Source organism: Macrobrachium nipponense, chromosome 12 (assembly GCF_015104395.2).
Source record: "Macrobrachium nipponense isolate FS-2020 chromosome 12, ASM1510439v2, whole genome shotgun sequence".
Classification (NCBI taxonomy): domain Eukaryota; kingdom Metazoa; phylum Arthropoda; class Malacostraca; order Decapoda; family Palaemonidae; genus Macrobrachium; species Macrobrachium nipponense.
In genome coordinates this window covers 3,684,066-3,709,503 of record NC_087205.1, presented here as the reverse complement: position 1 = coordinate 3,709,503, position 25,438 = coordinate 3,684,066, and the positions used below count along the sequence as shown (strand labels likewise).

Below are 25,438 nucleotides of genomic sequence, written 5' to 3'. Positions count from 1 at the left end.
TCTGAGAAAATGTGGTAAAACTTTAGCAACAGCTCTATAGCCATATGAGCATTATGCCTTACCATTTATAACAACCATGAAATTTGTTCTGTGTGATTTTATGATTTCAGGCTCATTTAAAGATATCCATGACATTTTGATATCTAGAAAAAAACACGAAGTTTAGCACATCCATGCCAGTCATTTCCCCTCCTCATAGGTCACTCTGTTCTCTTTGGTCCATTTCTTCTTAGATTAGCCATGAATGCTATTTAATCGCCCCTGAAATTTATTCTAATTTTTAATATTATTAGGGAGTTTAACCAGACCATTAAATTAAAATAACTGTCATGGGCCTAACCTAAAGGGCTTGACTTTAATAACAAGATTTATAAACTTCTTTACAACATTTCCCCCCAGCAAGGTTCTTCATGCATTCAAGAATATTTTAATCCTCCTAGAATCACAACAGTGTTTTCCTCAGTTGCAGCAGTAGTTAGACAGAGGTCCTCCTGAGGTACGTAATAGGAATCCATTTCCGGAATAAGGAGGTTCCACCCACATTGAAAATTTGCCTTGACAAAAAAACTTTCCTCTACAGTCAGTTTTGTACATGAACTTTCCTGTCAGACATATACTTAGCTTACGTCTCTGACGTCACGACAGAATTCAAAACTCGCGGCTAACGCGACAGGTAGGTCAGGTGATCTACCTTACCCGCCGCTGGGAGGCGGGTGTAAGAACCATCATACCTTTCTTGCCAGATTTTTTCTGTCGTCGGTGTCGACCACACCTGTTGTCGGTACCTCTTGACAGTTGGATTCTTTTCTCGTTTTCGCCCTGGATTGTTTCTACGGACTTTTGGTGAAGTACCCGATCTTTTGGCCTGGCATTCGTGATTTGTGGACAGTTATTGGACTTTTCTTTGGATTTTTCTTTGGATTTTTCTTGGATTCATGATGTCTGATGTTGATACTAAGAAAACTGCTATGTTTAGAGTTTGTTGTATGACTGAGTGTAAGGTGAGGCTACCGAAAGCTGCGGTAGACCCTCACACGGTATGTTTGAAGTGTAGAGGGAATGAATGCACCTTTAATAACCCTTGTAATGAATGTGAAAGCTGAATGAGGATGAATGGAAGTCTTTGTCTTCCTACTTGAGGAAGCTTGAAAAGGATAAAGTTAGGAAAGCTTCTTCCAGGAGCAGTAGTCGAATCCTCGTATTAGCGAGTTGGATGTAGATAATCCTATTTTAGAAGTAGCTCCTTGTCAGTTTCAGCTCCTGCTCCCTGCACCGAAGCCGAAGATGCGCCTTCGGAAGTGGCCTCAATGAAAGCCACCATTTCGCAGTATGGAGAGGAAAATCAAGCAACTAGAAGGTAAGAGTGATTCCAATAGTGATTTGTGCAGTTGAACCCAGTGCAGTGGAGGGTGCGTCTGATCGGCTCCCTAATGCTTCCAGGCCTAGACATCTTCCAGACTCCCAGTCCCAGTGGAGGAGGAAAGTCGAAAGCCGCAGGAAGGTTAGGGAGCATCCCCAAACGGTCAGGCGTCCCTCGGTAGCTCATGTTGATCGTTCCCAGGCTACCTTGGTCGCTCCCAAGAGAGAAATTTTGCGCCAGTGCTTCTCGTCGTCTTCCTTCGCTTCTCCTAAAAGAGGATGGAGCTCTTCGGAAGCCTCGCGCCCTTCGAAGAAGCCTGGAACGCTCCCTGCGCCCGCCCTTTCCAGCCCTGAAGTTTTTTCGGAAGAGCCTGAGGTGGAAGCGAAGAAGCGTAAGAGATCTCAGGAGTATCGTTCCCCGCGGAGCGGAAGATCGAGCCTCGTCTCCTGTTCACGAGTTGTGAATTCTCCTGCAAGGGTGTTGGCTAACCTTCAGGCGCAGATTTCGGCTCTGGCTGGCTCTCTTTGCGTGTCTTCTCGTCGTAGGAAGGACGTCCTCGCTTCCTGTAAAGAAGTCCAGGCTCCCTCTCCTGACTCTCGCTATTTCGACGGAAGAGGCGCGCTCACCTGTGCGTTCGGATTCTCGCAGGAGGCTTTCTGCTTCGACAAGATCACATCTGCGTCTAAGCGACATTCGCCTGACAGACAAGTTTCTCCTTCGGACAAGGAGCAAACTGCGCGTAGAGATCCTCACCCTACAGACGCTCTTCTCGAGACAGGATCGCTCCCCTTGACAGGCGCCAAGAGCCTAGTAGGCACTACTCACCTCGTAGCCGACTCCTCGTCTCGCCTCCACTCTCCGGTTGACAAGCGCCCTAAATCGGACAGGCGCCCTTCGCTGGACAGGCGTCAAGAGCTTGTTAGGCGCGTTTCGCCTGGCAGGCGCTCATCTCCCGACTTTTACTCGCCTCGAGTCAGCGCCGAGAGCCTAGCAGGCGCTTCTCCCCTGGTAGGGCGCTCACTAGTAGTCGCTCGTCGCCAGAGATTCTCTCGCCTCGGTTCAGGCGCCAAGAGCCTGGTAGGCGCTTTTCGTATTGGCAGGCGCCGTTCGCCTGGTAGCCGCTCTCCTTTGGATAGGCGCCAAGAGCCTGATAGAAGTTCTTCTTCAAAAAAAAAACATGGCGCTCTGCACCTGACTGCCGCCTGACTCCTATTAGGCTTGCAAGGATCTGGGAAACGCACTCCTCCAGACAAGGAAGGATGTTGCAAGTGGACCACTTGCCTGAAGCATTGTCTCCAAGACGTATACGTCTAACTTCCTCTAGAGACTCCTTTAAGGATAGTCGCGCCTCTAAGGATCAGGAGGGCTCTTCAGCTCAGGAGAACAGGACCCCTCAGAAGAAGAAGGACCAAAAGACGCCTCAGTTTTCCTCCTATAAGAAAACTAACAAGAGTTACGTCCTGCAAGAGTTTGGAGATATCCTTTCTCCTGTGGCTCCCCCTTCTCCTCTTTCGTTATTCTCCACTTCGAAGACGTCGAAGGTTTCGTCTTGTGTAAGGATGAAACCTACTGTTTTCCATGAAGAAGGCGCTGAGAGGTTTTGGGGAATGGCTCCTTTCTAAGGAAGAGAAAGGAAGACGGTTTTTTCTTTCCCTCCGTCTAACTTGACCGGCAGATTGGGATTCTGTACGAATCGGGAGAACCTTTAGGCCTCGCTCTCCCTTCGTCTGCGGACTCGGACTTCTCTTCATTAGTGGATGCTGCTCGTCGTTCCGCCCTCTTGTCCGCCAAGACTACGTGGGGAGGGAATGAATCGAACTTGACCACTTACTGAAGGGAATGTTCCGAGTCCTGGAAGTTTTCAACTTCCTTGATTGGTCTTTAGGTGTTCTGGCTAATAAGACCAAGACCCAGATGCTCTGTCTCCTGAAGATCTTAACTGTGTACTCACTTGCATGGATAAAGCAGTGAGAGACGGATCGAGTGAAGTCTCCTCACTGTTTGGAGCTGGAGTGCTTAAGAAACGGTCGGTCTACTGTTCGTTTCTCCACGAAGGCAGTGTCTCATGCACAAAGGGCCTCGCTCTTGTATGCTCAACTCTCTCCTCTTCTGTTCCCCAAGAAAATTATCCAAGATGTCTCGAGTGCCCTTTCAGCTAAGGCTACTCAGGACATGTTAGCCCAGGCGGCCAGGAAACCTCGCTCTGTCTTCCAACCCAAGACCAAGAAAGAGACTCCTCTGAGACAGGAGCCCTTTCGAGGAGGTAGACCCGCTGTCAGAGGTTCTGCAACCAGAGGGACTAGACCTTTTAAGAGAGGTAAAACCTTCTCTAAGTCAGTCCAGAGGGAAGAAATAGCGGTCCAGGACTCCAGACATCAGTGGGTGCCAGACTACTGAAATTTGCCGACGTCTGGGCCCACAAGGGGCAGACAATTGGTCCCTATCGATTGTCAGCAAAGGATACCTCATTCCTTTCTCGTCAAGACCACCATTGACGACAACTCCGAGGAGTTGGTAGCCAAGTACAAGGACCCCATCATGAATCAAGCCCTTTCTCTAGCAGTAGATCTCATGCTAGAGAAGGAGGCTATAGAACTAGTGAAGATCCCCGCTCTGCGGGCTTTTACAACAGACTTTTCCTAGTTCCGAAGAACTCAGGAGGAGACCGGTGTTGGATGTAAGCGCCCTGAACGTCTTTGTGGAAAAGAGGAAGTTCGCCATGGAGACAACTTCCTCAGTGTTAGCGGCTCTTCGTCCAGGGGACTGGATGGTGTCTCTAGACCTTCAGGACGCTTACTTTCATGTGCCGATCCATCCTTCTTCACGGAAGTATCTACGATTCATGATGGGAGGAAACATCTTCCAATTCAAGGCCTTGTGCTTCGGCCTATCAACTGCACCCCAAGTTTTCACGGGGTTAATGAAAACGTGGCGCAGTGGCTACATTTGGAGGGAGTGAGGGTGTCGCTTTATCTCGACGACTGGCTAATCAGAGCAGAGTCTCAAGAAAGATGTCTGGAGGACCTTCAAAAGACCCTTACATTGGCAAGTTCGCTGGGACTTCTGGTGAACTTCCAGAAGTCTCAATTAATCCCCAGTCAAGAGAGGATCTATCTGGGGATTCGGATAGCTTCTCTGGCTTTTCGGGCTTTTCCGTCGCCAGAGAGGATAGCTCGTTGCTACGAGAAATAACGACCTTCCTAGAGAAAGATGCATGCACAGCGAGGGAGTGGATGAGTCTGCTGGGGACACTCTCCTCGCTGGAGCAATTCGTTTCTCTAGGAAGGTTGCATCTCAGGCCTCTACAGTTCTTCCTATACCAGAACTGGAGGCGTCTCTCCCTAGATCTGGAGTTCTCCTTCAAGATCTCAAGGGAAATCAAGAGAGTCCTTCGGTGGTGGAACAACCCACTTCGATTTGTGGAAGGAATGTCTCTCTACATGCCGAAACCCCAAGCCATGTGTTGTTTTCCGACGCATCGGAGGCAGGTTGGGGAGCGACACTCGGGACAAGAGAAGTGTCAGGCACCTGGAAGGGGGATCAGGTGTCCTGGCACATCAACAAGAAAGAGTTGATGGCAGTCTGGATGGCATTGAAAGCCTTCGCAACCCACGTCCGAAATGCAGTAGTGCAGGTCAATTCGGACAACACAACAGCCTTGGCGTACATCAAAAAACAGGGGGGGACGCACTCCTTCTCCCTGGTACGAAAACAGCAAGGGATCTTCTGCTGTGGTCTCAAACAAGGAAGATCAGTCTTCTCACCAGATTCGTACAGGGAGAAAGGAACGTCAGGGCCGATCTCCTGAGCAGGAAGAATCAACTCCTGCTTCCGAGTGGACCCTTCCCAATAAGAAGTATGCCAAGACCTGTGGAGAAGATGGGCAGACCTCACATCGATCTCTTTGCAACAGCAAAGAAGAACGCAAGAATCGAACTTTACTGCTCCCCGATCTCAGACCCAGAGCAGTATCGTGGATGCGTTTCTCCTAGATTGGACAGGGCTAGAAGTCTACGCCTTTCCCCCCTTCAAAGTACTAGGACAAACCCTCAAGAAATTTGCTATCTCGGAGAGGACAAGAATGACGCTAGTAGCTCCGTTCTGGCCCGCCCAAGATTGGTTCACAGAGGTACTGGAATGGTTGGTGGACTTTCCAAGAGCACTTCCACAAAGACAAGATTTGCTCAAACAACCCCACTTCGACAGGTATCACAGAAACTCCCCGCTCTCAATCTGACTGGCTTTCGACTGTCAAAAGTCTTGTCAGAGCGAAGGGGTTTTCGACAAAAGCTGCTAAGGCTATCGCCTCAGCTAGAAGACCTTCGACCCTTAAAGTCTACCAGTCGAAGTGGGACGTCTTTCGCCGTTGGTGCAGGAACCAGAAGTTTTTCCTCTTCCAGTACCTCTGTGACTCAGATAGCAGATTTCCTAGTTTTCCTCAGAGAAAAATGCGGTTTGGCAGTATCTACTATCAAAGGATACCGAAGCATGCTGGCTGCGGTATTCAGACATAGGATTAGATCTTTCGAATAACAAAGATCTTCATGATCTATTAAGATCCTTTGAATCTTCCAAGAAAACCTCGAGCGAAGTTCCAAGTTGGAATCTGGATGTGGTTCTTCGTTTCCTGAGGTCCGCTAGGTTTGAACCACCACATTTAGCCTCCTTCAAAGATCTCACGAGGAAAGCTCTCTTTCTCATGGCTTTAGCATCAGCTAAAAGGGTTAGTGAGATTCATGCCCTAGAAGGAAGGGTAGGTTTTCAAAGGAGATTCCGTGGTTTGTTTCCTTCCTTCCTTCGTTTTTGGCAAAAAATGAGAACCCCTCAAATCCGTGGCCAAGGAAACTTTGAGGTTCGTGGTTTATCTGCCATAGTAGGGGAAGAACCTGAAAGAACTCTTTGCCCTGTTTAGGAGTTTAAATACTACCTTCAGAAGAAGAAAACCCTTAAGGGCATTGAGGATAGACTATGGTGCTCTGTAAAGGACCCCAGCAGACCATTGTCGAAAAATGCGCTGTCGTTTCTTCATTAGAAGTGTTGTGAAAGAAGCACATAAAGCTTGTAATGAGGAACATTTCAAGATCCTAAAAGTCAAGGCTCATGAAGTAAGAGCAATTGCCACTTCCTTGGCCTTTAGAAGAATATGTCTCTTCAGAATCTGATGAAAACTACATTCTGGAGATGTAATTCAGTATTCGCCAACCACTACCTAAAAGACGTCAGTATTACGTATGACGAGTGCTTCGCGTTAGCCCGTGCATGTATCGGCGGATTCGGTGCTGGGGCAGGGAGCTGGAACATATCCTTAGTAAGTTTTTTCCCTTGTTTTTTTGGTAATTGAGTTCATATGGTTGTATGAAAAATGATGCAGGTAGGCATCTTTTTTCGTTTCGTAATGCTAATAACGTTAGTTTGGTTAGGTGATCGGATTTGGTTTGAAGCTCCCTGCGTTGGTAGTGGACAGGTTCTGTCATAGAAGAGGGCGAACCCCCATTGACATGATCCGACTTGATTCTACTAAGTAAGCGGATATCAGTCCCGTTAGTAGACCCAAAGAGTCTTTTCAGCTGTAGGTCACGCCCTCGCTGTAGCTCTTTATGGCTAATGCAGACTAATAGACAGTATCTATGAAGTCTTCAGCCTAAACAGGTAAGAACCAAGGTTATTTTTATCCTACAACAGGTGTTGTTTACCTTTTCTTTGTTATTTTCTGTCTTGTACCCTCCACCAAGGGTGTCAATCAGCTAAGTATATGTCTGACAGGAAAGTTCATGTACAAAAATGATATTGTTATTTACAATAAAGTTTTTGTACATACTTACCTGGCAGACATATACGATTGATGGCCGCCCAGCCTCCCCTCAGGAGACAGGTATAAGAGAGAAAAAATCTGGCAAGAAAGGTATGATGGTTCTTACACCCTCCCGCCTCCCAGCGGCGGGTAAGGTAGATCACCTGACCTACCTGTCGCGTTAGCCGCGAGTTTTGAATTCTGTCGTGACGTCAGAGACGTAAGCTAAGTATATGTCTGCCAGGTAAGTATGTACAAAACTTTATTGTAAAATAACAATATCATTTTATCTAGATTTTTCAAAAACGCAATTGCCTTCTTATCAGCACTTGCAGATTCATCGCTCATTTTCACATTAGTTTATATATATAATATACTATATATAATGAATAATATTTCCTAAATCATTCTGTTGGTTCTAGCCTTTTTTATCAGTCTCCCAGGAAACCTTTTACTTCGGCCATAATTGCCATGGTGTTGAAAGGGATATGCTTCTCGGTCTGGTCTTCAGTCGACCCCATTAAAACTTTCTATGTATTTGATCTATGCCCTTCTTGAATTTCTACTGTGCTCATTGCTTTCAATGGAGCAGATTCTTTAACAGCCTCTGTCACTTTGATTTTTTTTCTTCATAATCATAGCTATTATGGTGGTATGGTATAGCCTGATTGGAAAGTAACCCCTGTCCGATTTTCCACTTCTGAAGTTCTTAATCTTTTAATTTTATCTGAAGGTCAGTAACTTGATGTGGCTATTACAGATGATATTTGCAGAGGATTTTGTATGCACAGGTGTCATAATGAAAAAATCATCACAAGATTTCATCAAGCTAGGGGAAAATGATCCAAGCAAAAAACTTGTTAAACATACTATGTATGATTCTTTTTTCAGCATAACACAGCTTTCTGCTGATATTGGCATAAGAACTTGGCCTGTTGTCATCCTAACAAATCTCTATTCATTCCTCTGAATTCGATAAGTATGATTTGTCATCATGTTTAGGGATAATTAATAACTTCAGCAGGTCTTCTGTGCTATAACATATGGCCAGATACATTCTTCTATATCAGGGGACTGACTTCTCTGGCAAAGAATGGGGTAGTCTCAAAGACTGTGTGAAGAACATTGTAGAGGCATGTTGCAAACTAACCCCAGAATGGTAAGGAATAAATAAAGAAAACTAGTCCCCTATGTGTAGCTTACTGATGTAGTCTTATTCACCAAAGTTTCCTGAGAGGCTGCAGAATTTGCTAGCCATATGACTGAATATCTCAGGAACTGCATGAGAAGAATTATGAATGTTCCACTGACAGTTGATGATGTTACTGAAAAAGTGCAATAGAAGATGCTAACTAGAAAAGGGAAAATGAAGAACCAAAGGAACAAGTGCAACCAATATTAAGATAACTCAACCAGCCTCTTGAAGATGCTGATTGTTTTGAAGAATGCTATGTAAACCAACCAGAAGATGACTTGACACTAAATTTGGTGACATTGATAGGCTTAGAGCTTGGTTCAAGGGCACTCTGTTGGAAAAAGGCAAATCAGGAATGCACCATTTCTTCCAGTTTCCATCACACCAGCCTGGGCAGTCATCATCACCACAGCCAGGATTATTATCTTCATCACCACAACACTACTTACCATCTTCCTCACAGCCCTGTTCTTCTTCCCAACTAATATCATCACTGACTGCTGCAGCACCTTCATCTTAATTATTTGCTGCCTTAGTAATTCCCTTAGTGTCTGCTAGCTTATTCTGATACCTAACTATTACAACCTTCATTGTGGCCCTCATCTGGCTTCTCATTGTCCCTATATTAGGACTTTGATGTGTTTGAGATTTACCCACTTTCAAGGGCTAAAACTCTCTCAACGCCAGCTCTTCAGTCTTTGATCCCTCCTCTGACCACAGTTACTTTCAAGTTAAGATAGCCTAACACTTTATTTCATCAATAGCATGATGCTTTTCACAGCAATCAGCAGGGATGTACTGTATCACTTCTTGTGTAGTGCACTGTTTGCTCTTATATCCTGCACTATCACTGAAAATAATATTGAAGGCTGACTACAAATGGTTACTAATTTCTCTTATCAATTTTTTCGTAGACCCATTATAATACCTAGAGTATAATAGAGCCTACATGAACTTTAACACAGTAATAATGGTTTGTACAGTACAGTACTTTTCTGCTGCTATTCCATGTTTTGATAGTAATATTTTATCTGATGATTTATTACTGTGTTGTTCCTTATATATTAGTTCTAAAAAATTTTAGAAGGGGAAACACGAGGGAAGGAAGTACTGTACAAACATTTCTGGGCAAGTCATTCCCCCTATTTAGGTACTATAATGGTTCTTTAGTACCTGAAGTAGTAGCCTAAAAATCCTGCTTATCTGCATTAGCAACAAATACATACATTATACTACCCATAGGAAAAACAAGAATTAGTACACATTGTAGCATAGAGTAATAAGTTTCAGAGTTGGAGTATTTTCTTGCCCACTAAGCAGTTTTGTTGTTTAGGATTAACTCTTTTTGAGAGTGCAAATTAAAGGTGTAAAACCCCGAATTTGAGAAATTCGAAACAGGCCAACACGGAGCATTAATTACGTGATATCTATATATCACTTAATATTGTTCTGTTTTTAGCTGTAGATTTGGCAAAGTGAATCATCTGACCTGTTCAAATTTGAAATAAATCAGTGTTCAATCTGCAAGTAGCAAATAAGGCAGTAACACCCAACACCTGATGTTTGAAACTCATTTACAAAGCTATTGACTGCACTACTAAGCCTTATATCAGTTGGACAAATTACAGTACACGTATACTGATTTGTAGTTTTCATCTTTAACTTACTGGCCTGTTTCAACCTTTGAGACATGTAAAACAGTGGTTTTTATGTAACAGAATATTTAGGTGTTTCCATTACACACTGATGGATTATTATTGAAATGGCATTACTTTGTGATAATAATTATTAGTTTTGTGTTGCTTGTACTTCTATCTACTCTTTACAAAGCATAACACAGTTTATGTCTGGAAAAACTAGTTTAATCTAGATTTAAAAAGCTTTTGCATGTGTGTGTGTGCTTATCATTTTTGTAAGGCTATGACATTTTGATTGGTCTTTATAAAGGTAGCAAGTATTATCTTTTTTATTATTTTGGAAGTGACAACTCGTTACAGATACTACAAACAGTCCATATAACTGTAGAAAATGCTTAGGTTACTGTTGATCTAGGTTACTGTTGATCAAAGAAGATAAGTAAAAGGAGTCAAGATTATAGTTGGTAAAGCTCCAGAGCTGTTGGTTTTCACTCATGATTTATATAAGCAACTCATAATACATTATGGCCTTGTTTAGTCATAATTTTTTTGTCTCAAAATGGAAATGCCCTTTCTTAGCCCAAGCCAACATAAAATAAAGAATAAAAGAAAGAAAAGGGAGAATGCTTTGGATTAACCCCAAAGGAAGTACTAAAATGATATAAGAGCCAGGAAAATCAGAAGCACAAGAGAATTTTAAAGCCTCTAATGGTATGTTACTGATTTCCATAACATCAATTTAGGAAGAGACAGCATAGCATGACAGGGGCTACACAAATTATATTTATTTGGAATACGTACTGCACATATTAGAACAATATGTAATGGCAAACTAAATATTTAAGATATGTTCTTTAATTTCTCACCTTCAACATTTTTTGCTGCAGATTATATATACCATCACTCTAGCAAAAGGCGATTACACACAACATATATTTCTGATGTAAAATAATTTACGTATAGCCTATCTTTCAATATGTATGCGAGAATTAATTTAGTTTTGAAAGAGAGATATAGAATAAAGGTATGTACTGAGCAGCCAGATATGGTGCGAACTCACCAACATATACACATCATCTTCATAACTACTAACTTTTTCATATCAGATATTCTCCTCACTGGCTTGTGTCCTATCTGCCTGAATTTTTATTTAGTCTATATCCTCATGGTTTATTTTTCTCCCCTTTTGCTATTGGTCTTTGTGCTGACTTTATATGTACGTAGTACTTTTGCTGACTAGCTTTTAACCTCTCAACACACATCCAAACCATCTCAGTATTTTCCAATTTCTGGGCAGCACTTCTCACTAACTTCCTTATTCGTGATATCTTTCCACCATACAGAGTAATACAGGCCTTAATGCAATATGCGTACTTGCTACTTACTAGTGGAAAACTCACATAAATTAGTAATTTAACCATTTAATTTAGGCAGTTAAAATTGCCTTCCATATTGTTCTCTCAACACTTGTTGCTGTCAAATGTGTCCCACGAGGTAAAAGTAACATTTTACCTGTCGTTCCACCATAAAATGGTGCTTCTCTTTTTCTTCTTGATATACATTTTAGTCATTTAAGATCTCTTACCCTACATATATAATATCTAATCCAGAGCATCTTAAGTGACAGCACTTGCTACACAGTACAATACTGAGTTAACCCCCGTGTCTCCTGCAGCCTCTACACAGCCATTTTCTGACAATATTTTTCATTGTTTCCTTTTTCAGTCACCATAGGCTACAGTATTATTCAAATGCACTCACTCACTGTTAGTAGGGTGGGGACAATTATCGGTGTAGCAGACATACCTAATATGAATCCAAGCGTATGCAATTACATATACAGGCAGTCCCCGGGTTACGACGGGGGTTCCGTTCTTGAGACGCGTCGTAAGCCGAAAATCGTCGTAAGCCGGAACATCGTCAAAAATCCTAAGAAAACCTTACTTTTAATGCTTTGGGTGCATTGAAAACTGTGTAAACTGCATTCTTATGGCATTTTTCATCAAAAAAACCTTCAAATATTGATTATTTTGCATTTTTTGGTGTCATATTTCATCTGCCAGATGAGCGTTGTAGGCATCGTAACCCTGGAACATGCGTCGTAACCCTGGAAATAATGTCTGATGAATACAATTGAAAAGCGTCGTAACCTCGGAACGTCGTAAGCCGAGACCGTCGTAACCCGGGAACTGCCTTACATATGGATAAGTTACCACTGTTAATATAATTCACAGAAAAGTATTATTAATGTTATAGTAATGAATAATTTATGACAATTATTCTACTTCAGAGTTAAGTACTATTAAGAATATTGTTTCTTTGGAGCTTCTCTGCCTAGTCTCTTGACTTTTAACATTTAGAAGTACATATAGAATCTTTGTTCAGTCAGTGTACTGTAATTAAGTACTGTATAACTGTAGTTGCTTCTTTCAGCTTGGCAAAAAATTGTATATTTTGTTAAAAGCATGTCTCAAAAATGTAATCAAATAGCATTAAGACTTACACTATTTGTACTACTACATGGTATTTACTTAGAGTAGACTGCTAAACTGTTGCCAACTTTTTGTTAGGAACACTGAATGGCATGATTGTATAGAACAAGTTAGATAGGTGGCAGATTAATTACAGTAATCACTCGTTTTTCCAAGAATCCTGCTGGATTTTGGAAATAGTATCCAGGTACCATGAAAAAGTATTCTACGGATGTAAAACAGTTTACATGTACATTGCATGCATATGCACACATACATATAAATACAAGGTGTAAGTGTACACATGTACTATATATACACAGACTGAGACACAGCTTGGCAAGAAACTCTCCCTCCCCACACTCAGCTCTCCCAGCCCTCCTACCCGTTAATTGCCGGCCTCCCCCTTGAAAAGTAATAAACAAATTGACATTTATGGGACATTGAGGCCTTTAAGCAAATAATAGTCACAAAAGATCTCTTGCAGACAAGGGCGCTCTCAGCTTTCCTTTCCCGTCCAATCCCCTGAAACGCTTATCCCAGCTTACCACTTCTACAATGCCCCTTATACAGTGGTCCCCCCCGTATTCGCAGGGGATGTGTACCAGACACCCCACCCCACCCGCGAATAGTTGGAACCTGATAATAATGCTGTAAACAGTCTATTTTGTCACTTCAAACTCAAGAAAAACCCTCTTAAAATTTTTATACTTGGTTTTTTAATAGTTTTATCACAAAAAGTCCATTTTATGATGAAATTGATAAACAAAACCTGGAATTTCTGGATATTTCTCATAGAAAAATACCGCGAATGGGTGAATTTTCCACAAATAATGTGGGGGAAATGTTCCCAAGAGAAATCCGCAAATTTGTTAGTCTGCAAATCCGGAGAATGCGAATAAGGGTGTCCACTGTATTCCAAATATAAATTGTGGTGCTGGTGACCCTCCAGATAACATCAAGGGCCAAATATGCAAGGGATAAATGAGGGACTGCTTTAACTATTAAGTGTAGAATACCATCGAGAGTCAAGAATCTTGCTGAACTTCCCTGCAGTGTGATTTTAGGAAGCCTTTAATATGGCTTTTAATTAGCAGGTTTGATTATTTTACTAAGTGTTGTCTCCTTCAATTGAAGGAGAAAGGTGAAGAGTAGTTAATGACTTGGAACTTTGAATGTGTATCAGGCCTTCCTTTTTTCATAGGTACCATTGCTGAGAAGCAAATATCGGTGGCTTTTTTTAAAGAACTGAAATATCAGGGCTTATGTGACCTCCCCTGTAAACCCAAAGCTGTGGTTGCTAGGTTGAAACCTGAATTTTACTTGCTTGAATTATATTTTTTATTGTAAGTTTTCATAACTAAAATTATATGTAATTTTTCCTAGTGTTATGCCTTCTACCTTTATACCCTCCTTGATAAAAAGCTAATAAACCCAAGATTTTATCTATCTGATTTCTTCAGACAGTAACTAGTACCTTATTCTCTTTTCCAGGTATTAGTTGATTTGATTTTTTGTTGTATTGTAATTAGATCATAAATTGGGCAAATTAAGAATAGTTTAAAGTTAAACATTTTGCAAATAAAAGCATTTATGGATTCATAATACTGGTTTTTCTGTGTTGGTTTACTATGTTGTACTACTGAGTGGTGTTAGAATAAGAACATAACTGTGTTTAGATTAGTTTATTGTGCAAGTGTAAACCTTTTGTTTTACATGCACTCAATTTCTGACTAAGTATTGTATTGTTTTGGACAGGCTTCTGAGGAATGGATATTGCTTGTAATAATGTTGCCTGGTGCAGTTGGTTTCCTGATGTTTGTCTCCCCAGTTAACCCTTACAATGTCACTCTTGAATTATTGCTGGCATTTTTTTTTTTTTTTTTTTTTTAGTATGGGGCTCAGGATTACTGATTCCTGAACATTGCCAGCTTCTCAATGTCATTTTCAATTTGTTTTATTTCTTTTTTTGAATGCAGTTACTTTACTGATTTATATTTATATCTATTTTATTATTTTCTTGATTATGCTGTAATGATCAGTGACATTCGTTTATACATATATATACAGTATATTGTGTATACCAGCATAAGAGCATGGCTTAGTACTTCATTATATTTAATTTGCATGATGTTTTTCAGCATTCTGTTATAATTTAACAAAACTGGCAATCTTGAGGACTATGTAGTTACAAAAATTTTGGGAATCCTCAGCATTTTCAACCTATTCCAATATGTACTCCTATTTCAACCTACTATTCCATTATTTTACTCAACTTTCATAGAGTTGCAGTGTGTTAAATGAGTGTTTGTTGTATGCCTAAGTCAAATTCCTACTAGCATGCCATATGAGAGTTGGGTCACCCTCAGTATTTTTGTTAAATTACCTAATTTCCATCATCCCTTGTACAGTAAAGTAATCAGATTCTGTAATGTGATCCTTACAATTTTAACCTGTCTAGACAGAAAATGAGAAGCAAGGATTTTTTCTTGTTGTAATTTACATTTCTGTTGAATTAATATTTATTAGTTGTGCACTCAACCAACATTTTTGCACATAATCTTCCCAACCACTTATTAGCTGTGCATTCAAAACAGATTTGCACATACTTATACCAATGATACCCTTTTTAAGACATTTCAGAGGTATAATTTGAGCCCAGTCAGTAGCCTGCTCTAACAAATCTTATTGAATGTATGGTCAGAAGTTAAGACATGTAAAGTGGTTTTTTGTTATAAAATTCAAAAAGTGTTTTAAAAGCAGCAGCTTTTGAGAATCGTAGTAAAAGCTTACCAATACTATTGGACTTTCAGATCTGCTTCTGCCAGAAGGCTCCGTGGTGCTTTGGCAAAACAAGAGAGTGTTAATGAATTAGAGGACTTGGCCTGTAAATTAGCACCAGAGATTGAAGGAAGAATACAGATAGCTACGGATGAAGTAAGTTCTTTCATATCTTTATTTTGACAGTCGTAATAGTATATCCTTTGACTCTTATTAATAATTACCATAAAATAAATATTGCAAATTACATTCATGTGTCCTTCTGCAGCTAATTGAGAATCTACGACAGGAGAAGACATTATATAGTGTCACTGTCATTGATGAGGAAGATGAACTTTCATCTCCTCTTACACCTGAAGCAGAGCCAGAAGCAGAGCCTGAGGCAGCACCTGAAGGAGAGCCCGAGCCAGCACCCGAGGGGGAGCCTGAGCCAGCGCCTGAGGGAGAGGCTGAGCCAGCACCAGAAGAATAATTTTGTTTTTCTTCTACGACTAGAGTGGGTTAGAAGCAGGGCAATTTTTTCTTCTTTATTATTTTTGCCAGAAAATTAGTAACAAAGGATATGTTTTAGGAATGATAAAGGGTAAATAGAATATTCAATTTAAATTTTACTTTTGGAACAAATGTTATGCTGACATATATGTCCCTTTCTCTCATGGCTGTGTAAAATCTTATGCAAAATATAATTTAGCCTTTGGTTTGTTTTAGAATGATTGCTTTTTTTATAGAAATCACAAGTTGAAATTACCTATTAAGAAGAAATGCTTAGGTGTACCTATGTAATGTATGTTTTGTTAGGAGACTGGAGAGTGCAGAGGTCAATATGGTAAACAATGGCTGATCTTGGAATTTTGGGAGTCGTGTTAATTTATAAGGAGCATGTTTTCATTACGTTTTCCTAGTCACTTACGGTGATGTTTTAGTTTTGTCTACCTAATTACCAAAACCGGTACGTATTTAGAAATTAATACTCATCGACGTCATGAGGGAATCTTGCGATACCTCAGAAATGTTATTTTATGTTCTTATTGTTTTACTGTAATTCAACACTTGCTTGGTTAGTATTACTAGGACTGTTTCAGGTACACACTGTAATATATCTGGAGATATAGCAGACCATGAACTACAGTTTTATTCCAGTGGAACTTGTCTCATATTATATGCTAGAGCAAAGTGAAAGTTTAGTTAATGTTACGTATTGTCTTTAAAAATGTCTGAAAGTTAATGCCACTGTAAAATATATTGATAGATATACAGACCTAAAGCAGTTTTTTGAAAAAAGAATCAATACCAAGTTACAGAGATGTAGAGGTTATATAAGTCACAGCCTTTATTACTGATAGATCATTGATTAGAAAGGGGATGCACCAGTCAAATGTTTGAAGACTATTCACACATTTAGTACAATAAATAGATGAAGCACTTTGGAAATAAGATGCTCCAAACTACCATGTTTGGCACATAGCTTTGTTAACAAGAAATGACTAAGATAGAACATACAAAACGTGAAATAGGAAGAGGAAATTGTGGTAATTGCTTCACTGGGAAAATTGTTGGTTAGCCATATTCAAGGATAGGAGAAAATATTTAAGAAGTTTTATGGATAGATGTAGAAAATAAGCTGGAATAACTGAGAAAGTTAAAATTTTTGAAGGAAGTGGAAATTTGTGAAGTTCAATAATACTCACAGGGAAATCAACAATTCTGATGAGACTCTCAGTATTTTGAAAGAGAAAAATGAACACCTGGATGGTTTCCTTTTCCTTTACAAGTGTAGTGACGACTTTTAAAGTGACAGAACTTATTATTGAGTGCTGCACTTTATTTAAGTGACTACTACTTACAATCAACAATATTGTTGATAAATAAAGAGAGAAGATCTAGTGTATGCCTTTGTTATTGCTCTAAGGATTTTTCAGCTTCATGACATCACATTCTTATTTCATCTACGTAAGAATATCATTTGTGTTACAATTCCCTTTGAATTTTGAAAATACTGTATTTAGGGCCATATGATAATTAAGTTTTTACTTTAATCTTTGGTGCTTGCATTTTCATTTTCAACTTTCTTGAAATTATATAGAGTTGGTTATTTGACAGTCACTGGTATTCACCAAATTTGCCATGAAAAATTTAATTCATTTTGTATTTTGAACAGATACTCATCGTTTCACCAGTTTTATGTAAGAGTAATGTTGTTTAGACACTTAAAGCTCCATCTCCTTGCAGTTCTTTGAGTACATTGACCAATGATTTGATTTGGAAATAAATCTTGCTAGTTCTTTTACAGGAAATTTATGAACAGTCAAGTGATACACCATTTTATTTATATACGAGTATAAAAAGTCCCTGCAGTATTTCATATTTCTGGTGAATGCATGGATATTGTTCTTCAGAACACTCCACTGCAGAATTATAAATATCAGAAGTTAATCCTTTTTCATATGTGTTTCAGGCAATAGGCAACACCACCAAATTGTACATAAGATCAAGACTGCATACCATAAATTGTTTCACTGATGATTAAATTCCAGGAAACTAATTCTCTTAGGTCTCTTGCCCACTTTTAGAAGCTTCACGAGTTAGCGTTATGAAGGAAAATGACATTGTCTTTCCAAAATATTTAGTAGGTACTGGAACACATATATAGGAATAGTTCTTACTTGATATTTTGTTGCTAAGATTAGAACCAACTTTTATGACCAAGGGATGTGATTGAGAAGTGAAACCAGACAAAGGTAGGCAAAAATCTTGGATATTAGAAATATGTCCGTATTCCAATTATTTATTACCAATAGTATAGGATATCATTCTGTTCTACATAGGGAAGAGTAGAATAAAGCTCTATACAGTACGTACAGTATTTAGTTTGTATTTTGTTTCTAAAACATTCTTGGGAAATCAGATTGTTTTTATTATTTTTAGCTTTAATCTTCTAATATCCAATGGTATTGCTGTTAGAATATTGCACAAGAATCTAAAGTGATTTGATTGCTACTGCAAAAAAGGTTTCACCCCTTATAAAAATAAGTTTTGTTTAATTCTAAAAGAATTCTGGTGCTTTAAGTATGTTTTTTGGGGTTGTAAGAATTGAATTCCACTTTTTAGTGAAAAGTTCCTTCATTTTATTTTTCTACGCTAGAGTTTTGCAACATGTCATTACTCACCTGTAAAATACTCATACCATACTCGGAACTTTCAATATTTTTGTACTGTGCCCCTCAAAATGGTTGAGACAGTGTGGATTTTACAAGTATACTATGTTCATGTTTGATTACATACTGAGATTTTTCACTGCTGCTATGTATCCTCTTATTCAATGTCATATGTGATCACTCTTACCCGAGTTATTTTAGATTCTTGATACTGAGAATCATATTGCAGGTCATGAATTTGTTTAAAAATTAAGGCTTATACTGTATAGGTTATAGGTTCGGTGGTATCGAGTTATTGTTAAAATAAAATTAAGGCTTTTACTGTATAGGTTATAGGTTCGGTGCTAAAATAGATTTATCCAAGAATAAGAATTTTGAAATGCTATTCGTAAATTTTGGAATTGCTTAAGCTATCATCACCACCCAGAAATATGTGTATTTATCAGGTTGAAAGAATTAGCCATTAGCTACTATGTTAGAATAATCTTCATTTACGTACCATGAAATGATCAGGCTAGTGCTTTTTCTACAGGGAAATTATCTGTGAGACTTAGGACTATGTATTACATATTTTGAACAATTTTGCAGCAAATTTTCCAACCCAGGGGGCACTGAGTTTTGCTCACTAGTCTGGTTAACTAATAAATCAAGATAAATTGGGAAAATTAAAACTTACAAAATTAAACACTTTCTAGGGTTTTAGGAAATATGAGCAGACTGGATGTATCAGAGCTGGGGCATACTGTAAAAGTTATGTACTTCATGCTTAATGTAATTTCTTGAACAATGTAATTTCTTGAAGTGAACATTGGTAAAACAGTACTGTATACTTTTATTGACTGTTATTTGACACATATTCCCTAACTAAAAGCACATTTTATGCTCTCTATTTATTGTTAGTTACCAAGAAGACTAATAAAATGGATGCCATTCCTTCCTGCCTTGCTTTGAGGCCAGCCTCTATTTTCCATGATTCCTCTTTCAAGGCACAGTTCAGGTTCGTCATGATCTCTGTGCTTAAAATATTTTTTTCATTTTCCCTATGTTCCTATTTATATTTTCCTGTAGTCACTCCATACTAGTACTGTAATATATAATGCTCCATAGGTGTGCTTAAAAGAGTGCCGATTACATACTTAAAACAAGCATAGAGGCTGTTTAGTCTTGAGAAAACCTCCCTATGTAGAAAGTCCCAATCTCTCCAGCCACACCAAATCACTTTGCAATCTTAGACCCAAACAAAAACAAGCATATTTAGTGCTACTTATTTGTCAATGTAAGTCTTGCTAACTTACATAATCATTTTAGACTGACTTGGGAACATTCTTGAAACTTGTTTGAATTATATTTTATGGGAGTTTTCACAGATGTGGATTAATTTTAAGTGTCTAACCAGTTACTCATCCTTTTCATCTTAGGTATGGACTTTTAATACAGCATTTACGTGTTTGTAGCATTCAAGTTACAAGTCCTCTGCATGTCTGTTGGAAGTTTTTGTAACAAGGTGTCAACAGCTTCTCTATGAAAAACATCACTTTATTTTGTTTGAATGCACATTTATGTTACAGTAATCTTCAAGATGCTTATATTTTTATACACTACATACAGTTTTATATTAATTTAATTCTGAGAGTTTTCTAATGCAATATTATTCTGTATATTGGACACTAATTTTCATTCTCCAATTAGATGATTTCCCCACATTGGCACTAGAGTAATGTATGTATCACGGAATCATAATTACCACATCATTAGGCAGCATTCTCTTATCGTGTATCTTTAAGCAATAAAATAACCATTGCTCAGTTTCAACATGTACTTCATTATTGTTTTATTTGAGTGGTTAAAGCAAGTAAATGAAGATTTATTTTGTTCCAAATAATTACCATCCAACATTGATATCTGTCAGCCTGATGATAACTGGTTAGTTTTTGGAGTATCGGCACAGTGTACGCACTATAACTGGTAGACTGAATCAGCAAGATAGGCTCATCATGTTTTGGCAGACTTGATGCCTAGACTACTTGGATAGTCTTGTCTCTCTTACCTCTAAGGATACCTGTTATAGCCAGACAACTGCTGAACACTGGTGTGACCAAGGATTTTATAATGGCAATACTCAAGCTCGTGTCAACCTCATAAAAGTTGTAATAAAGTGATGTAATGCAGCAGATGAAAAGAGGGAACTCCACAGGTCAGGGAAGCCTTACCAATTCCTATTCACTTATTTTAAGTATGTAATCAGCATTCGGTAAAATGTGCTTACCAAACATCAAGGTTTTTGTTTATGAAAAACAAAACTTCTAAATAGTACAGTGGACCCCCCCATATTCACGTTCTCGGCATTCGCGAACCTACATATTTGCTGATTTCTCTTCGGAACATATCTACTCATTACGGGAAATTCGCATATTCATAGTATTTTCTATGAGAAATATCCACAAATTTTTTTTTTTTTTTTTTTTTTTCCTAATGAACTTTTTGTGATAAAACTATTAAAAAAAAACCCTGATTTAAAAATTTTTAGTGGGTTTTTCTTGAGTTTTAACCAACAAAATAGGCAGTTTTGATCATTGATATGGGGTTTCAACTATTTACGGATTCTGGTACACATCCACCGCGAATACAAGGGGAACACTGTGCGTATTGCATTTTAGTTGCCTTTCCTACCAATTTTTTACATCCTGCATATGGTAATTGAATTATTTATATCGTAGCTTTCTATATTCCTGTATTGAGTTTATTATAGCTGCTTTTTAAAATTATATTTTTTTTATTTCTATTTATTTCTTTCCTCAGTCAACACCTAACCCAAAAGCCATACTGTGTTGTGCCAGTTAATTGTAATAAGTGAAGAATCACTTTTATTTATTATGTTACCTATTCATACTATAGCTACCTAAGTTGAACTCTTCTTTAGCAGGGTTTAGTTCAGTATTATAAATACATAGTTAGTATATTTGTATTGTTTGTGTCTACCTTCTTTACCAAGATTCCTGGATCAGTCATGTTATTCCAGTCATATTGTAAATAATTACTGGATATCGAATGCTCTCTTTGATATACAGTACAGAATATGGTTTGTATGATTGTAAGGAATTTATGATTAAATTTATGTATGCTTGGTAATACGTAACTGTTACTGTACGTATATGATAATTGTTTTATGTAAATTCCACTTACAGCATGTGGGGCATCTCTTTCTGTAAGTAAATCAAGCAAAATAGTGTAGGCAACCCATATTTGAACAAATATATAACATTTCCATTGCAGAAAATATTTTACAGTTTGAGTGGTGTACAAAATTTATAGGTAGGTATATATGGTTATTGTACAAGAATGATGTTAATATTATGCATTTTTAAAGATGTTTGATGACATACATTCATTTGGTATCTGAAGTTTCACTTGTAGGTGTGAAGAGTTGTAAGAGCTCATGATTTGTTGTCTTTTAACAAAGTCAGAAAGAAGTCAAGTGTCCAATCAGTGATGTTTGACACTAATGTTCAGACAGGTTGAACAGCCAAGTAGTAATCAACTTTTATAATTTAGGTACATTTCCATCTGCCCTGTGTAACAGTTATTTACTCTGCAAAGTTGGTGGTTATGTTTTGAAGGCTGATAATAATACTATTGATATATTTTGTAGTGATGGTTATATTTTAGTTTGTTAGGGAGTATTATGTTTTGTATCTAATACAAGGTGATGGTTGATAATACAGTATAGATATCTCAGTAACTATTGTACAGATGCAAAGTTCAGAACATTAGTACAAGAAAGGTAAATATTGTATCGTTTAGATCACAAGTTGTTCAGACTTAGTTAGCATATTTACCCTTAACTCTTAAATGACATAACAGGTTCTGATTTTCATTTGCCTGAGCATCTTTCTTGTTTCCATTTCACTTTTGTTCACTTGGCTTTTAAACAATTGATGATATTTGTGGTGCTTATTCATACAGTATTTGTAATTATGTTTCTTAAGAACATTATTTCTAAACCAGCTTTAATTTTTGAAGTTTTGTAACATCTCTTTGCTTGCAGCTTTAATCAAGTCAGATTTATAATGCATGCTGCAAATGTGAATTCTTTTTATACATACATATACTGTTTATTTTTGTCATACACAATTTTTTGCTGTTAAGTAAATATTTATATTCTTTTCTGAATGTTTGTATATTAACTGAACGTTTGACTTGTTTCAATAAGCTGTCAACTGTAATATTAAACTGAGTAGCTGTTTGTTGCCTATAGCTCTAAGGCACAGCTGTGTAAGTAGAGACCACTCCTATTCAATAGGAATTGAAAATGCTATTTGCCATGTAAGTAGAGACCACTCTTATTCAATAGAAATTTAAAATACTATTTACTATGTTTTGTTATGATGTGGATCCACTTTTCCATATTATTCACAAAGGTTTCCCAACTTGATAAACATTCCTCCGTGGTACAAAGCCGCACAATGACCACCCTACCATTGTTAAATGTACCGTGTATGGTGTGCCCTCATATATGTATTTCATACGTGTACAATTTTATTTTTTTAGTATTTTGCATGGCCTGATGTACGTATATAGGCAATTTGCAGCTATCCAGTACTGAATTATCACGTTTTCTAATTTTATACAATTAATAAGTTTAACATTTGCCAATTCTTTACCTTTTACACTTACTGTATGATTTTAGTGATAATGTTAATATCTGGCCAGTCTGCATAATGTTTTCAAATAATTTTATTAATGCAAGTAATTGCTCTTCACCTAGCACCGTCCGACCTTACCATGCTACAGCTTTTTCTATATTGCAAGTGATGTATCCAGTAGTAATGTATCATAATACAGATTAAATACGTTGTAGATTATGACATAAGGATAAGGGGAATTATTGCCCTACCAAAGTTTTCAATGATGTACGGTATTTGAAGGAATCATTTAAGAAGCACTTTATATACAATCTGACATGTAATAAGTGCTTTATTTTTTGTAAAATCTTAAATTCCCTTTGTTAAATCAGTATTAGTTAATTACAGAGCTTGAAGTAAATACTTGCACAAAAAATTTTACTACGTACTTTGTTTCATGTTTTAGTTTGAGCTCAGTGTCTTTGGATTTTCCATTATTTTGCTTTTATTAAACTTATTGCATAATCATTTATGTTTTCTTTCCTTTTAATTACTTTTCATTATCGCTGTCTTTATTAGTTTTCTTGTAACAATACATTTTATTTTTGCCAAAGTCATTGGAGCCCAAAGGCATAATAGTTTATCATTACATTGGTAATGCTATCAATATTTGTACATACACATACATATTCATATTTACAGAAAACATTAAAATTAAGCTGCTTTTCCACTAGACTGCAAATGGTGCCATACTAATATCACTGCAGAATTTGCTTCATGGATATAAATATATTTTCATGACAGAGATATTGAAAGCGTAATTTAAACTGTGCATCGTTAACTTGAAATGAAGCAGTGTTGTGACACTATCCTTCTTGCTTTAGTTCTTGTATCATGCTTTCTCTCTGGGCAGAATTCCCCAATATAACATGGAGCAGCATTTTAGTGGATGCCTCAAAACCATAATACACTGATAAATTGCCATTATCTTGAATTAAGAGGAGTGAAATGACTGAAAGACTTGATTGCTAAACAGACCGTAATTGGCTACAATGTCTTCTTAATTACCAAGTACGTATCTAGAATACGGGCTCTTTGACTTAGGAATTTCATGAGCTTTGGCTATTAACAGATTCAGACATTGCCTTTCTTTTGTGCTTTTAAGTTTTTACTTGGTTACAGGTAAATGTATTTTTACATTTACATACACATATTCACCTCAATCTTCCATGTATTTTGGAAACTTTTTTTCAAAAAGTCATCCTCTTTAAGGTTCACATGGTATTTGCAGTGCACCAGTTTTTCATTTTTTACCCATAGTGACAAAAAACTTAGTTTATTAATAGTATTTAAATAATTTTCTTAATTCAAGTTATCTCCAGATTTTTTTTATTTAAATCAAGTGCTTACATTTACTGAGTCTTGGAAAAATTGTCAGATAAGCTCCACATTATTGAGCTTGTTGGAGCCCCCAGTGTGAATTTAAAGTCTTACCTACGAGTTCAGGAACAAAATATATCCATGGCTACATTAAGTTATGAAGACTTCTGCAATACTTATTTCTGTGGGCAAGATCGATATATACATGTACATATATGTAACAGGTTGGCCGGTATGCAGTAAGTGGTAGGATGCATTTGCTCTATGATGTTATCAGCACTTGTATAGCAATTTTCTACTAAATACTGATTTATCACCTAAGTCTCTCTTACTGCTTCATTCACTTAAGTGTTACGCTGTTATGACCGAGGTTTGTGTCCCAAATTTCCAAAACTTGCAGATAATGAAAACCAGTGTTTCACAAACCCATTAGTACCTATAATTACCTAATTTCTTGCTTATAAAATGGTTCCAGGTACTCTAGTCTTACATAAAGAAACCTTTATTAAGCCAGTAGTACAAACTGCATGCATGGGTGCATCCTGTGGTCTCAGGCAGCCTGTTAGAATCATTTTTCTGATTCTGCCACAGTATTTATCATCATTCTTAGGCCTTCGTTTGGTTTTCTCCTTGGAGATTTCACTTTATTCTCTTTTATGCTTTATTCCTCTTACTTGTGATGTTTCTTTCAAGATGAAGTGAATTGCAATTTTACCTCATTTCTTTTACAACAGTGACTTAACTACCACTTTAACGGACTTGTTTTACCTAAGTTTTGTGAGTACGTATCCTGTAACTACAACCTATTGCCTTATAATTTTCTACAGGTATCCTGTATTGCCTTTATATGTAATTTTCTGCAATTCTAAAAATACTAGAGAAACCCTTACCCTTAAAAATTATAATTCAAAATTATCCTTGCCTAATATATAAATTTTCACTTCACAACATATAATATGTAAATATTAAAAATGTGGAAATATGTTGGATTCCTGCCCATATAAGCATTAAAGGAAATGAAGATGATAAAGCAGCCAAAGCTGAAA

General features: G+C 37.8%; 1 protein-coding gene across 10 annotated transcripts in view; it reads left to right on the top strand.

The window, feature by feature from the left end:
- The window catches only part of LOC135224302 (mannosylglucosyl-3-phosphoglycerate phosphatase-like), a 96,158-nt gene extending 72,618 nt beyond the window's left edge, over window positions 1-23,540 (top strand). For all 10 annotated transcript variants that reach the window (XM_064263163.1, XM_064263156.1, XM_064263155.1 and 7 more), the window contains 2 exons: window positions 15,268-15,391; window positions 15,504-23,540. In XM_064263163.1, the coding sequence (XP_064119233.1) occupies window positions 15,268-15,391; window positions 15,504-15,707 (328 nt within the window). In that variant the 3' untranslated portion in view covers window positions 15,708-23,540. The remainder of the gene's footprint in view (window positions 1-15,267; window positions 15,392-15,503) is intronic.
- Window positions 23,541-25,438: the final 1,898 nt, after the last annotated feature.